Genomic DNA, 16,563 nt, shown 5'->3' with positions numbered 1-16,563 from the left:
TAGTGGCTTCATGGGAGTCTTTAATATGGCTATAACAAATAGTTACACAGTTCATACTAGCAAGCTTTCCTTAAGAATATTTGGCTCCCAGCAATCTTCCAAGGGGAATCATGAAAATATATTTGCAGGCTTTAATGTTTTCAAACAGATGCGGTACCATATTGCATCCTACATTCTCATGCTGAGCATGTCCCTAGACAACCAAGATGATTTGTCAGGATCACAACATTCTATAACCATGTAACATTTTGTCCTTGCCCTTAGTGACTTAGTGAGAGGCCTTTATATCACCCACTATTTCCTCCCCAAAGGCTATAAGTTATAACCCTATAAGTTAGTGTGATAAGTTTCTCTAAAGTAGTCCTCTTTCTTGAACGAGCAGGGGTTGTTCTTCTTCGGAGAACCTCTTTCTCTTCTTTCGGCACAACAGGCTGGCAAGCCCTAAGATGATTGCAGTAATCACTCCACCAATGGCAGCAGCTGCAACAAGCCACTGCCAAATCTGACTTGCTTGCTCCAAGTAAAGCCTAACAAATTCTTGAAAGAAAACAGGTGCTGAAAAGAGAAGATATCTATAATTAATAAATTTATCAATAAAAATGTATTGAGAGCCTACCTTTTACCAATCACTATGCTAGGGTCTCAGACTGCAATGAAAGGAATGAAGCTTAAAATCTATTTGGGATAAATAAATACATATGCAAAATAAATTCAATGATGTAGTGGAGAGGGCTGGTAATGGCAGCCTGAGGATCAGGAGAGGCTGTCCTTAGATGGAGTTGCTGTACTGCATGTTGTAAAAGCTGGGCATTTTAAAACATCTCGTATCTATTGATGGAAGAGGGCCAAGGCAAGATATAGCATAGGAAAGGCATTTGAATTGGAGTCAGGAGACCTGAGGTCAAATCCCAGTTCTCACATTCATCATGGCTGAATAAATTGCATTGGGCCTTTGCACCTCTATTTCCCGATCTGTAAAAAAAAATCATATAGACATATACTTATGTAAATTTAAATAAATATGTGTAAACATATGTATACACACATTTATCATATGTAATAGCACCTTCACAGTTTTATTGTGATGAAAATATTTTTGGAAAATTTATAAAATAATAAATTGTAATAAAATATTTTTTTAAATCGTAATAAATCTCTTCTTCCCAGCTGTTATGAAGAAAGTATTTTGTAAATCTGAAAATGTAAGTTTTTTGTCAAGTGGCAGATTATCCCCAAGTCCTATACATTCATTCATTCATTCAATTAAAAATATCAATTCATAACTTTGCACAAAATATTGTGGTGAGCAGTAGGGGCTTTGAAAATAAATAAGTCAATGGAATTACAGTCTAGCAAGAGAAAGCAAATATTTACACAGATAAACATAACACAAAAATAGAATAGTAAACGTGCTCTATATAGGCATAACGTGCTAAGAAATGGCAAAGAAAGGGAAAATCACTTTTGGCTTGGTAGAGAAGACAGGACTTTATTATTTTTGTTGTTGTATAATTATTCTTGATAACAATAACAATGATAATCAATGTCTAAGCCCCTTGTATATAGGTACTGTTTCATTCTTTGTACTTTTTTTCCCTAGTGCCTAGCACAGACTTGGCATGTAGCAGGTGCTTAATAAATATTTGTTGATTGATGTATATAGCACTTTAAGATTTGCACAGTGTTTTACATATATTATCTTACTTGATACAACTCCCTTGTTAGGACAAAATTATTATTTTCCAAATTTTAATTTTGAAAAAAATGATACTGACAGAGGTTAAGCAGTTTGCACTAGATTACACACCTAAGAAGACTCTAAAGTAGGATTCAGACAAATCTTTCTGATTCTTAGTCCTGCAGTATGTAGCTGCCTGAGAGTATCTTTTAAGTGAGCCTTAAATGATGGAAAGGAGAATGTTTTAGGCACAGAGAATGCCAGTATCAAAGTTATAGGGAAAAGTAAGGGTTCTAGATATCAAAGGATTTCATAGTGTTTAAAAATAGAAGGGTCCTTACACGTTATTTGGTTTAACCCTTTCAATTAACAGCTGAGCAAATCAACCCCAGAATTGTTGTGACTGTCAAGATTTTCCAAAAAATGAATGCTTATTATTCCAACAGGGCAGTTAGGTGGCACAGTGGACAGAGCACTGTCCCTGGAGTCAGGAGAACCTGAGTTCAAATCTGGCCTCAGCTACTTACTAGCAGCTATGTGACCCTGGGCAAGTCACTGAACCTTGCTTGCCTCATTTTCTCATCTGTAAAATGAGCTGGAGAAAGCAATGGCAAAACACTACAGTTTCTTTGCTAAGAAAACCTCAAATGTCACAGAGAGTCCAGTGTGACTGAAATGACTCAACAAAGTTGTCCAAACAGCAATAAGACCAGTTTGACTGGAGCACACAGACTTCATGAAGGGGAATAGTATTGTAGAAAATAAGACCATAAATGTAGGTTGGGATCAGATTGTGGAACCTTTCTTTGTAAACAAGGTTATATTTGACCTTCCAAGAATTAATAATTCATGAAGTTCAACCAGGAAGTCAGACATTGATGATATCAGTCACTCTGCTGACTACTGGAGTCCATATTGATTCTTCCTTTGTCTGAGTTGCTATAGCTTTGGAAATTTATACTACTAACCCTTAAGAGCTTGCCTATGAGCCATCCTGAGTGGTTCTCTAGTTTTATGTCAATTCAGTTTAGTAAATGTTTATTCAGTATGCCAGGTACCATGATAAACATTGAGTATATAAATGAGAAAGACAGTCCCTGCCCTCAAGGAGCTTACAGTCTAATGGGGGAAGGCAACACACAGAAGGAAGTTGGAAAGCAGGGACAGAGGGAGAAACCAGGGGTGGGCAGCATAAACACATCTTGTTCCATGGAGTTCAGATCGAGCAGAGCTACACATGGAAAGTAAAGTCATGTATTTCAGTTGTGTCCCTCTAACTAGAGTGTAACCTCCTGATGGACAGGCACATGTTTACTATTTTGTGTCTCTCTACCCCAATCCTGACTGTGCCTGGCACAGCTGTACAGAACATGGACATTTATATTGTGCTTTTAAGTTGGCAAAGCACTTTATAATATCCCATTTGATGCTTACAGTACCCCTGTGAGGTTTGTAGTACAGGCATTGTTGTCGCCATTTTACAGATAAGTAATCTGATGCTCAGTATGTTTAAGCAAGTTGTCTTATGTGACACAGTGATTTGATGGGAGATTTGAACCTAGGTCTTCCTGACTTCAAGTCTGATTCTCTATCAGTAATGTATGTGGCCCAGAGAAGTCTGACTCTTGTAGACAATTGAAAGAAAGTAGTCCTTTCCCCAAGGTTTCACTGGTCTGGAGGATCAATATCTCTTCACCAGGCTTCCCCCCCCTACATTTCCAGGAAAGCAGCTGGTGCAGAGTGGCCCTTTGCCCTGGGAAGAGCTGCCCAATTTGCTTTGCAGTTCCCTCTTTTTACATATCACCCACCCTTGAAAAATATAGCCTTCTGAAAGGAAAGAATATTCAGGTCCAGCAAGATGGGAAAGGAAGGGAAAGGGGAAGGGAAGAGGGAAGGGAAAGGGGAAGGGAAAGGGGAAGGGAAGGGAGAAGGGGAGAGGCGTACTATGGTAAGTACTTTACAAGTATTATCTTATTTGTTCATGATGGATATTCTTATTTGTTCATATCAAGGTGCCATATGGGGGGAGCAAGTAAAAAAGAAGTTCGAAAGGGAATGAACATTATTAGCATCATAACAAGTCACACCAACAATAATAGGTGCTTCTATGTCTGTATCTTGGCAGGCAGGCACAGCCACGTTTGCTTTTACAACCTGGTCATCTTAGCAGCTGCCTTGCTGCCCCGTGCATGCCCTCTCTCTTATCCCACCCCTCTGTTCCCTAATTTTGGAATCATAATCAAATTAATACTCCCACTGTTACTGGAAAGAGGACAAGGGAATAAACAGTTATACAGCACCTACTATATGCCAGCTCCTGTGCTAAGGGTTTTTTTTTTTTTACAAATACTGTCTCGTTTCATTCTTACAACAACCCTGTGAGGTAGGTGCTGTTATTCCTTGCTTTATAATTTAGGAAACAAAGGGAAATAGGTTAAGTGATTTGCCCAGCTGTCCTCAGCTCTAGATCTATGCTCCTATTATCATATTATTTTAGTATTTTAGACTCAATCTGTGATTTTATTAGGATAGGAAGCTTATAAGTAACTGCCTGAACCAGTGTAGATCAGCACTGAGATCAAGTGACACCCCCTCCCCCCAGTTTTAGAGAATTCACCTGTGTCTGAGTCATACTTCAGTCCAAGCCTTCCTGCTTCTGAGCCTGACTCTCTATTCCTGATGCCACATTGACAATGTTCTCATAAACTATAATTGCTAGAAGAAACCTGCTCTCTCTCACTATAAAGTTAAGCAGATCTTAAGAAACATGTGTGGAGGAAAATACTCTCATATAATCAATCTGTTTTTTTTTTATGTTATTCTGAACTTGAGAAATAAAACATGCATTTCCATACCACGGTAGAATAGGGGGAAAAAAAGATGATTCCACATGAAACAGCAAACCTATTATATGCAACCTGCTATTCCTTTTAAATAAATATTAAAATTATTATTTAATGTTTTTTTCTCTTCCTCTACTCCCACCACAGAGATGGCTGCCATCACACACAAATATATATAAACACATATGTATGAATATACACATGTACATACACAAACACACATATAAATATATGTATATATACATATATATGTAAGATAATTCTGTACATACTTCCATTTATTAGTTTTTTATCAATCTGTTTTTCCTTTGGGTCAAAAATGCTTCTAAGCAAGCAGTGATTTGTATTCCCATATCTATGTATGATAAAAACAAAGAAAATTGACTATTCAACATATTTTCAATCCAAGTTTTCTAAACTCTAAAGAACTCTAAAGAATGAATAAAGCCATCACAGTTTATAACATGTTTTCATTTTATTTTTTTTAAGTTTTAGAACATGATTAATCCTAAAAGTAAATTAAGAAAAACCGAGGTCTTCCCTCATCCCCCAAAACTTTACCTTGTGGCCAAAGGCATAATACATGTCCTGAAATAAGATAGAGCTGCTGGTTCTAGGCTAAATTCTATTTTCTGATTAACTCAAAGAAAATTAATCTTGTTACAAAAATAAGGGTGCCTAGTCTCCCCAGGTAAGCACCATTTCTTTATTGTCAAGTGATCCATTAAATTGGGAACTGTAACCTCTTCCTACTTGAAGGAAAGTTCTGAAAATGACCAAAAATAAGGAATCAGGATGACTGTCTTTTTTTCCTATCTTGGAACCAAGAGCGAGACCCAGAGACCCAGGTTTGAAGCCTCCCTCAGACACTATATGATGATAGGTGTTTCATTTACCTTGCCTGAGACTCAGGATAGTCATGTGTAAAATAGGGATAATAATAGTAGTGTAAGTATCTTACAGAGCTGTTGTAAGAATCAAATGCAATTATATACTTTGCAAGCTTTAAAGAGCTATTGAAGGAATAAATAAATGAATATGTTTGCTTAATCACTTACTAGAGAGAAAACAATCTTCTAAGCACCAGAAATAGAAATATGCAAGCAAGACAGTTCCTTTTTTTTTCAAGGAACTTATATTCTAACATATATGGGAGAAGTAGGAGTCAAAAAGGGAATATTTTATTTGGAATATAGGAGCAATGAGCACTTAGAGAGGGTAAACAGACACACTTTTTTTTTTAGAAGCAACCGATGAGGCAATGGATAGAGTTCTGGGCCTGGGATCAGGGAGATCCGAGTTAAAATACGGCGTCAGACACAGATGAGTTCTCTACAACTAGGGGAGTCATTTGATCTTTTAGTGTTGATATGCCCTGATTCAGGGGGTTCCTCATGATATTCCTATCCTGATAAAATCACACGTTGAGTGATTACTCAATAAAATACTATATAGTAAAATACGAAAAGAATATGATCATAGGAGCATAGACCTAGAGGTGAAAGGCTCAACCAAGGTCATTTCATGCTAACACCTCATATGACCAATGACAAAACTGAGGCCCAGCCAAGTAAAATGACTTGCCCAAGGTTACACAGGTAAACATGAAAGATAAGTTTTGACCCTAGGATTATTTTATTCCAGAGCCAGTGCCTTTTCTTCTGTATAACAATGCTTTCCCAAGATCATGATTATTGCTTCCCTAGTGCCTATCACAGTGCCTGGCACAAAGTGCATAATAAATGCCTGTTGATTGATATATCTAGAGCTACAAGTGACTTCAGAGGTCATCTAGTCTAACTCTTTCATTTGAAAGATGAGGAAACTGAGGCCCACATAGGCAACTTATACAAGGTCACATAGGTAATGAATAGCAAAGTGAAAATTTGAGCCTAGGTCCTCTGCCTTTGGGGGCTGCTAGGGTGGTTCAGTGGATAGAGTACCAGGCCTGAAGGAAGGAAGAATCTGACCTCAGATACTTGCTAGCAGCATGACATTAGGCAAGTCACTTAACCCTGTTTGCCTCAATTTCCTCATCTGGAAATTGAGCTGGAAAAGGAAATGGAGCACCACTCTAGTATCTTTGCCAAGAAAACTCCAAAATGGTTCACAGAGAGTCAGTGATGACTGAAACTACTGACCAACAGCAACCTTTGTACACTGACTCCAATTCCAGGACCCTTTCCATAGTATCATTCTCCTGCTGTAATTTGCAATGAAACAAAATTCAATGAGGCGAGTTCTCCCTAATTTATACTCTGGGTGTTACAGCAACCTTTGCCAATTATTTCATTTTTTCTAGTATATTAGAGGGATAGTCCAGATAATCACAATTACCCAAGTACTCACATACTGAAAAGTGACTTGAACTGAGCTGCGAATTTCAAGTGAGACAAAGCCACATGAAAATATTGAGTATAAATATTAATTTATAGTAATTGAAGAGCTAAAAGTTTATTAATATTATTGTTATGTTTATTGTTTAGTAGTAGCACTATTAGAAGTAGTAGCAGCAACTGCGGTGACAGCAATTGCAGCATTAGCAGTAATAGGGGTGGTAGTAGTAGTAATAGTGGTAGTAGTAGTAGTAGTAGTACTAGTAGAAAAAAAATCCTTTTCTTTGCTAATATTCCCACTTGATATCTCACTGTTGGTCTCAAAAGTTATGCCAGTAAGGATTCTTAATCTGGGGTTTATTTTATTTTAAAATTTTGATAACTCTTTTTCTGTATAATTGGCTTCCTTTTGACATCCTATGTATTTTATACATTTTAATACTTTCTTTTAAGAAGGGGTTCATAAACTTCACCAATCTTCCACACAGGTCCATAACACCCAAAAGGGCTGACATGTAAATGTGGGCTTTTCCTGACAAGCTGTAAAGGCTTTCACTACAAGGCCAATGACACAGTGTGTCTCTGTTTGAGCATCAGCTTGACTAAGGTTGGAAAGACTCATTACTAGGTTGCTTACAGTGTGGTGAATTTTCAGAAAGAGAGCAACTCTCAAAGAATAGATACCAAGGGAGAAACTGTATCACCTGAGATTGGTGGAGGGAGTACCCACACCAACAGAATGACCCATTTACCAAGTATTGAATTATTTGAGGTTTTTTTTCCCTTTTAAACAAAAAACTGATGAACACAGATTAGAAGGAATATAGGATATTAAGACATTCTCAAAAACTAAACAAAAACAAAAATTTCATTCATTTTGAATTCTGGGAGTAAATAGTATTCTAAAGACCTGAAAGGTTTTCATTGTAGCTTACATAATTTATAATTAAGGACTAGTTGGGCAAAGAGAGAAACTCTCTCAATAGAAATATTGTCTTTTCTACTATGTTTTGTCATATGATAATTCTTTTTTTCTCTTTTTTTTAGCTTAATTATAGTTTAGAAAATGTTTCATGTGCTTTAGTTCCTCCTTCATCAAAAAACTGTATTTCTCAACTCTGGATGTTTTCACTGACTGTCCCCATTTCTAGAAGGCTCTTCTTCCTAATCTCTGTGTCTTGATTTTCCCGGCTTCCTTCAAGACCCAGGTAAAGTGTCACCTCTGAGCTGTAAAACTACCTCTGTCTCCCAAAGAGATCATAAAAAAGGGAAAAGGACCCTCATGTACAAACATTTATAGTAGATCTTTTTTGTGGTGACAAAGAATTAGAAATTAAGGGGATACCCATCAATTGGAGCATGGCTGAATAAGTTGTGATATATGGGTGTAATGGAATACTAATGTGCTATAAGAAATAGTGAGCAGTCAGATTTCAGAAAAACCTGGAAGGACTTACATGAACTGATGCAGAATGAAGGGAGCAGAACCAGGACAACATTGCACATGAGCAACACTGTGTGATGACCAACTTAACTCTTCTCAGCAATACAATGATCCAAGACAATTCAAAAAGACTCATGATAAAAAATGCTATCCACAACCAGAGAAAGAACTATGGAATCTGAGTGCAGATCGAAGCATCCTACTTTTACTTTTTGTTGTTATTTTTTCTCATGGTTTTTTCTTTCATTTTGTTCTGATTTTTCTTTCACAACATGACTAATGTGAAAATGTATTTAATATGACATGTATAGCCTATATCAGATTGCTTGCTGTCTTGGGGAAGGGATTAAGGGGGGGGGAATGAAATAAAAATCTTTTTGCTCTATCAAGGTGGGCCTATTTTCTGATCTCTACCTCCAGGCTTCTACCTTCTACCTTCCCCATCATCTTATTTCCAGAGTACAATACCACCACCACCACCATCATCATTACAAACTCACATTTATAGTATTTCATGGTTATGACACACTTCACTTTCAGTATCTCATTTGATCCTTGTAGCAGTGTTGTCCAGTAAGTGAATCAAATATTACAAACTCCCTCTCCTCTCATTTTATAAATGAAGAAACTATGGCCCAGAAAGAATAAGTAATTTTTTCCTGAAGCTACATAGTTAGAAAATTATAGGGAGTGGCTAGCTGGCACAGTGAATAAAACACCAGCCCTAGAGTCAGGAAAACCTGAGTTCAAATCCAGCCTCAGACACTGGACACATTTACTAGCCATGTGACTTTGGGCAAGTCATTTAACCCCAATTGCCCTCCAAAAAGCAAAATAAAAAAAAGAAAGAAAATTATATAGCCAGGCATAAATATTGTTTTTTTCCAGGTCCAAGTATAGTTCTTTTTCTTGCTCTTCTTTTCCTGGCACATAATTACTTAAATTCTCTCTCTCTCTCTCTCTGCCTTTCTCTCTTTGTTTCTTTGTCTCTTTCTCTCTTGCTCCTCTCCTCTCCATTGATGTCTCCTTCCTTCTTTCTCTGTGTTTCTCTCACCCTGCCCTTCTGAAATATGCCAAATCTCCTCTCAGAAGCTTGCAAATAGGGGTGGCTAGGTGGCACAGTGAATAGAGCACAGGCCCTGGAGTCAGGAGGACCTGGGTTTGGATCCGGCCTCAGACACAACACAAAAAATAGCCATGTGACCTTGGGCAAGTCATTTAAACCCCAATTGCCCTCCAATAAGCAAAAAAAAAAAAGCTTGCAAATAGCCCTACTAGTCTCTATTTACTATATAATCACCCTTCCCCACCCCTCTGAATTATAGGCCAGTAATTAGACAGTAATGTGATTCTAGCTGTCATTTGTTTTTGATTTGCTTAGGTTATTGTATGGGCACTCAGGTATTTTCTGCAGATGTGTGACCTGTCTCTCCCATAGGGTGCTGAGCTCCTTTAGGTTACACATGAATAGCTTTTCTTCTTTCATTCTTCACAGTGTCTGACTTTGGCACAAGGAGAACGTTATATATACCCTTCTTTTCCACAAAGCAGTGAAGATCCCAGACTTATTCACATCTAGCTATTCCCCTCTTTGACTTCCTCTATGTATTTTTTATTTAATGCCAATTAAAATTATTTTATACTCAACAGTTCCCTCTTACTCTAGATAAACAATGGCTCTAAGCCCTTCTGTCATTTTCACCCCAGTTAGAGATGCCTGATACATTTGGCTGCAGAAGTCTCTTTGGAGACTTCTCCCCTGAAGATTTTTCAAAAAGGCTGAGCAGCTACTTGTTGGATATGTTTTAGTCGGGTATATGTGTTGGCTTAGATGGCATCTTAGGTTCCTTCCAACTCTCAGTTCTGTGATTCTGTGAACAATAGCTAACCTTACATAGCATTTTAAAATATAGCATGCATTACATCCATGATCCCACTTTATCCTCACAACAACCATGTGAGGTAAATGATATTATTTCCCTCATTTTACAGATGAAAAAAGGAAGATTCACTAAGCTGAACCCTTGCCCAAAGTTACACAAGTTTCAAAGGAAGGATTCAAACTGATATATTCGTGATTCTAGGAATCAAGAGACAGCTGGGCCTGGTGTCAGGAAGACCTGAATTCAAATCCAGCTTCAGACACTTACTAGCCAGGTGACCCTGGCAAGTCACTTCATCTCTGTTGGCCTTAATCCACTACAGAAGGAAATGGCAAACCACTCCAGTATCTTCACCAAGAAAACCCTGTGAACAGTATTGATATGCTATGGTTCAGATGTGCAATGAAGAGTTGGACATGTCTGAACAACACAATAACAATCCCTGCTTCCAAGGAAAACATGCACTCTTCTATAGGACGAGGCTAATCATTACAGCTGAAAGTGGCTTTATAATTTAGAGAGTGCCTCTCCTATTGATGCATATCATCCACCCGTCATCCATCATGTTGATGAATAATCACTTGTTAAGCTCCTACTTTATGCCAGTCACTGTGAAATGTGTTCACGATACAAAGAAAGGCAAAAGCAACAAACTCACAGTCTAATGGGAGAGAAAACACTCACATAATTATGCACAAACAAGATCTATGCAGGACAAATTGGAGATAATCTAAGGCATTAGCAATAAGGGTGAGCAGAAAATACTATAACAAGGGGAGGGGGATTTTACTAGAAACTTATTCATCCATTCATTTATTTAAAAAAAAAAAAGGCTTTTACCAGGAAAAAACACAATGTCTTAGGCAGTAGGATTGATACAAAAATAGATATAATTTCTCCCTGCTGTCAAATGAGTAAATTTCCATCTTAGCATATATTTCCTCATCTAGAAATGATTTCTCCTTCCTCTGTACTTCCATAGCATTTTATATCTTCCCTATTATTGTTATTAATAACAATGGCTAACATTTATATAGCATCTCCCATGTGCAGGCCCTTGGCTAAGCACTTTCTACATATTATCTCATTTGATCCTCACAAAAACCCTGAGAGGGAAAAAAAATTAAAAAAAAAAGGCAAATGCCATTATTATTCCCATTTTACAGATGAGGTAGCTGAAGTAAACAGAAGTTAATTGACTTGCCCAGGGTCATGTAGATAGTAAGTGACTGAGGCTGCATTTAAAGCCAGGTATTCTTCATTCCAAGCAGGCAATGTGTCTTTTAAAAAGCAAAGGTTGTACCCCTAGTGTTTAGCAAAGTACTCAGCACAGAGAAAAGTGCTTAATAAATGTCTGCTGCATTGAATCTGTTTCCTTCCTACGCCATTACATGTGGTGCATTGTTTTAAAGTTATTTGTGAATTATCTTCTCTATACCTAACATGTTGTAGACATTTGAAGGACATGGATTCTATGTCACTCATCTTTATCCTTCATGTCATGGGATCATAGATTTAGTGTTGGCAGGGATCTTTGAGGTCATGTACTCAGTTAATCAATCAGTCACCAAGTATTTACAGGGGTGGGTACCCATGCCTCTAGGTCACATGAGGCCTTCTAGGTCCTCAAGTGTGGACCTTTGACTGAATCCAAACTTCACAAAACAAATCCCCTTAATAAAAGGATTTCTTCTGTAAAACTTGGACTCAGTCAAAAGGCTGTACTCAAGGACCTAGAAAGCTAAGTGTGTCCTTGAGGCCTCAGGTTCCCCACGCCTGATTTATTATTTGCTTACTACAAAGTACTGGGGATACTGAGAAAGGCAAAAACACAGAAATGGCCATTTGAAAACTCGTCTCTTTGGGAACTTGGGAGTCAAAGAGAAGTGACTTTGTTAATGGTTGTTCAAATAAAAAGGGAAAGTGATGGGATTTGAAATTGGTCCTTCTCACTCTGCATCCAGCACTTTTTCTTCACTATCACCATGATGTTTCAACTTCAACAGGTATTCAAGAAATCTATTGGCCTTTTCAAAACCTATTTATTTTGCTAAACATTATAATTATAATGACCATTGTCCCACTCCAACCCCACTCTGGCTCTTTCAGTTAATAGCTTCCTTGGCAAGCAGAAAACTGATTTGAAATGACAACTGCCCATGAGAAATGTCACCCATGGAAACAGGGTCAAGTTTCCCACTTTCTGATTTCCAGAACCCTCTTAACACAATTAAATTGGTCATGTATAGGTCAAAAATCACTGACAATTTCCCATTTTTAAAAGCTTCACCAGATTAGAAAACATTTGCCAAAATGCCAGATGTTGTGTTTCTTTCTTAGAAAACGTTTGAGTGATTACATATAAAAGCTAGTGCTTAGTTGATGAATAACGAACTCCTCAAACTAGATTTTGCTAGGAAAATATCGGAAGAATTTTTTTAGAGTCAGTTCAAAGATCAGATGTGAGTAAAGTCACTTTTAGAACTTTAGTGGGATTATTGCTGAAATAGACTTTTTCAAGGAACCATTAAAAGTTCCCTGGACCTGTACATGTTATCCTGGTTCTGGGAATATGACTACTTCTTAATTGTAGAGCAGAGAGACAGCTCTGAGGATGAAACATACTCTGGGCATAGCCGACTTTGAGGTAAGCCTCATTATTAAATTATACTTTGCCTGGTGAGTCTATTTAAACAACATCTCTCTGTACCTCTCCTCTCCTCTTCTCCTGCCATCCTCCCTCTCCTCCATTCCACACAAGAAGGCAGGTCAGCTGCTTCTAACAGGAGTTCTAATCCAGGTAAGGCAGACTCCTGGCACTAACTCTCTCCTTCCTGGGTTTCCATACTGACCAAGGTATAGGAATTATGTAAAAATGACTATGACAATAGGGTCTACTAAAGAATATCATCTTCTCCTTTGGGTAATATATCTTTATATAAAACCTAGGTTAATAAAACAATTATCAGTACATTCCCTTGTTACAGACCATGGAAATCCTTTTAACCCAGGTATATGAGAGCTGTGATCACTTTATACATGGATTAACTCATGGACATCTCTTCAAATATTTACAAATAATGCTTATGGATATAAGTTGTTGAATGACTGAATGAGTGCAAAGGAATGAATGTGAAAGAGGATTACGTTGTTTCTGTTAGATTCTGGAGTAGAAGTAGGATAATGAGTGAAAAAATAGGCCACAAATTCATGTCTACATAAGGAAGAAGTTTAAGCAGTGACACGAAATGGGTTGCCTTGTTAATAAGTAGTGATTTCCTGTCAATAGAGATAATCAAGTGATGACTACTTTGAACCCTAGAAGGTTGGAGTAAATGATTTTCTTATCTTCTTCCTTGTCTTCCTATTGTAAGAGTCTATCATGTTTTCTACTACTCCATGAATTGGTGCATAGAACCCTATTAGACACTGAGGCAGAAAATCTAATTTTCTACCTAATCCCTTGCCCCTCCCCCATTAATTGGCTCCCCCATCAATCAGGGATTTACCTTTCAAAGTGAATCTGGCACACTTCTGATTGGTAAATCTGTGTCTATCATGCATATTTAATTGCATGATCAGAGGGGCTGTCCTAGTTGTATTGTACCATAGAACTGGTGTGAGGACTCAGTCTTTACAGAACAAATTTCCCACCTGGGCAACTCCCTCTTTGATTTTAAATCCTTTCCAAATGGGATATAAGCACTTCTGGCAGAGATCTGTATTTATTAACTGCTTAGGGATAAAATACTTTTGTATCAGTAATGTAAGTCTTCTGATGGAACTTCAGCCCTCTGGGAAGAACAGATTAGCATTATTTAATCATTGATTACATTTCCTGAGCAGAGCCTACATAGGTCACAGCTAGAAAACTAATTAGCTACAATGCACATCATTTCTCTTAGGTTGAGACAGAGTTACTGTAATGGCAAGCACAGAAGTAGTTCACACTTCTTTTCAGCTATTGAATTAACACCCAGTTTCAGTTAAAGTTTCTTTTGAGCCTTGTATCAAGTCTTTCAAGAAACAGAATATGTGAACTCCACAACTTGTGAATCCTGGAACTCATGAACTCCTGCAACAGGAAGAAGAGAAGCTAATGACCATATATAAGGAGAGGCTCAGGCTAGAGAAAGCAGAACTGAGAAGAGGACTCTTTTGGTGGTAGAGTCAAGAAGGAGAAAACTTGTGGTATCCCGGCAATCTGTCTGCTCTGTCTGTGTTGATGTATTTTTGTGATACTTTGTACAGAAGCCCTGGGACCTTACTGGAAGCCCTGAAAGGATTTTCTGGTTGTGGTTTACAGAAGTCCTGGAGGAACGTATTGGAGGTCCTGGGACTTCACTGATGATTTGTGTTGCCTTCTTGGACCTTGTTTGTAGGTCTGTGTTGATCTGAATGTTGATGATTTGTGCTGACCACTTGGAGCTTGTTTGTGGGTCTGTGTTGATTTCTATGTTGATGATTTGTGTTGACTTCTCAGACCTTGTTGGTGGGTCTGAGTTGATTTCACAGGCAGATGGTGAATTGATGATGGTGCTGTCAATGTATATGAATATTACTGTGGCTCTGTTAAGCTTTGTCTTCCCAGAAACAGGAACTGTGAAGGACTTGAGGTGACTGGACACTGTGAACTTCAATAGGGAACAGTAACTGGATGAAGAACTGGACAAGGAGCTGGACAAGGAACTGGGAGCTGCCTGCCTTTGAACCCAGGAGACAGTTGGAGCTGGGACCATGGAAGAGGAACCCATGGAAGCTGAGAGCCAGCTTTGAGTCAAGCTGAAAGAAGACTTTACTTGGATACTGTGTACTGACTGAGAAGACTATGATTTACTGTGACCTGGGGTGGAAAACTTTGCCTTTTGTACTTTGTGATTGAATTAAGGATTTTGTGATAGACTAAGTGAATGTACTTTGTTGAAAACTGTGTAACCACTTTGGTGAAAAGTATGTGGCCATTTTAGTGATAAGTTGTTGAGTTGTGACATGGTGAATGCTGTATTTTGATTTTCTGTGAATGTTTTGCTCTGATTTGTTATTGAATAAATAGAGAGCTCACTATACTAAGTAGTCAGAACCTTGAAAGCTGTTCACAGCCTCAGTCCTCTGGAAAGCTGCTCATGCTTGGCTTTACATTTACTCAACTAGATGAAAGTAGTCACACTTTTAAGATTTATTGGTGCTCTTTGTAATAGTCATGGAATATAAAGATCCCCCTGTATTGGCTTGGTTTTTGGTGTTAAAACCCAGAGCTTGTTAATCCCATTTGTGGGATGGACTTGTTGATGTGAAAAGAGAAGGCTGGATTGGGAGGAGCTGGTTGTAGATTTGGAGAGACACAAGAGTGAGGCAGAACTTTTTGGAAGCAGCACCGTGGAGGCAGAGAGAGACTGAGAGGATTGCTGAGGGCCACTTTGAATTGCCCAGGACTTTGAGAGCTGCCACCCAGAGCTGCCGCGGACTGAGGAGACATGGCTGTTTTGCTGGTACTTTGTCTGTCTGTTTTGATGTTGTTTTGCCAGATTTGTCCACTGGTGAAAGACAGTCCTGTTGTTGCAGAAGGTCTGGAACCTTGCTGTTGGTTCAGAGCCCCTGAGACTGTTCTGCAGACAGAGAATTAATACTGTCCACTGGTGAAGTACAGTGCTGTTGTTGCAGAGGTCTTGGAAACTTGCTGTTGGTTCCGAAGCCCTGAAGAAGGATTTTCTTGTTGTATGTTTACAGAAGTCCTGGAAGAGGGTTTTGCTAATGTTTTTAGGGGTCCTAGGACTGTTCTGCAGACAGAGAGTGAATTGATGAAGAGACTGGCAATGTATCTTGTGGCCTTGCTAAGCTTTGTCTCCCCAGAAAAAAAGATTGCTGAGAACTTGCCTCATGTCAAAATGAAGAAAAGACCTCCATTTGGGTATTAAACGCTGTGCTTAAACTTGTTGTAACTCTGGGGTAGATTCTATTGTGATCCAAGGGTGGGGAACTTTTGACCTTTTTGTGCTCTGTGATTGAACAAATGAATGTACTTTACTTATGATTGGAAACTAATCTCCATTTGAGAAGAGGGGCTTTGTGATGGACTAAATGAAGGTACAGCCTAGGGGTGGAGTAGTATTTAGAACAGGGACTTTGTAATTGATTGAATGAATGTAATGTCCTGGGGTGGGGTAGTACTTGGAGATTATTTAATCACACTTAGTAAATGCTGTATTTTGAATGATGTCATATTTTGATCTTCTCTGTTCTTAATTTGTCACTGAATAAAATGGAGAGAACCTATGCTGGTATTTTGAACCTTGGGAAGTTGCCTTTGCTTGGCATTACATTACACTCTTATACATTTTGGTACAGGTGGAGCCAAAGCATATGCAATGGGATGGTGGTG

The 16,563-nt window shown here is 38.3% G+C and overlaps 1 protein-coding gene across 1 annotated transcript in view; it reads right to left on the bottom strand.

The window, feature by feature from the left end:
• Positions 1 to 16,563, bottom strand: part of TYR (tyrosinase) — a 189,808-nt gene continuing 173,245 nt past the window's right edge. Inside the window, exon 5 of the mRNA XM_069071046.1 lies at positions 1 to 555. Coding sequence (XP_068927147.1) covers positions 353 to 555 — 203 coding nt within the window. The 3' untranslated portion in view covers positions 1 to 352. The remainder of the gene's footprint in view (positions 556 to 16,563) is intronic.

The sequence above is a fragment of the Petaurus breviceps genome, unplaced genomic scaffold (assembly GCF_028583685.1).
Source record: "Petaurus breviceps papuanus isolate PSGF00001 unplaced genomic scaffold, PetGlider_PUasm1.0 90823, whole genome shotgun sequence".
Classification (NCBI taxonomy): domain Eukaryota; kingdom Metazoa; phylum Chordata; class Mammalia; order Diprotodontia; family Petauridae; genus Petaurus; species Petaurus breviceps.
The sequence above is the reverse complement of the archived record's forward strand: the minus strand, read 5'-3'. Positions and strand labels throughout refer to the sequence as shown.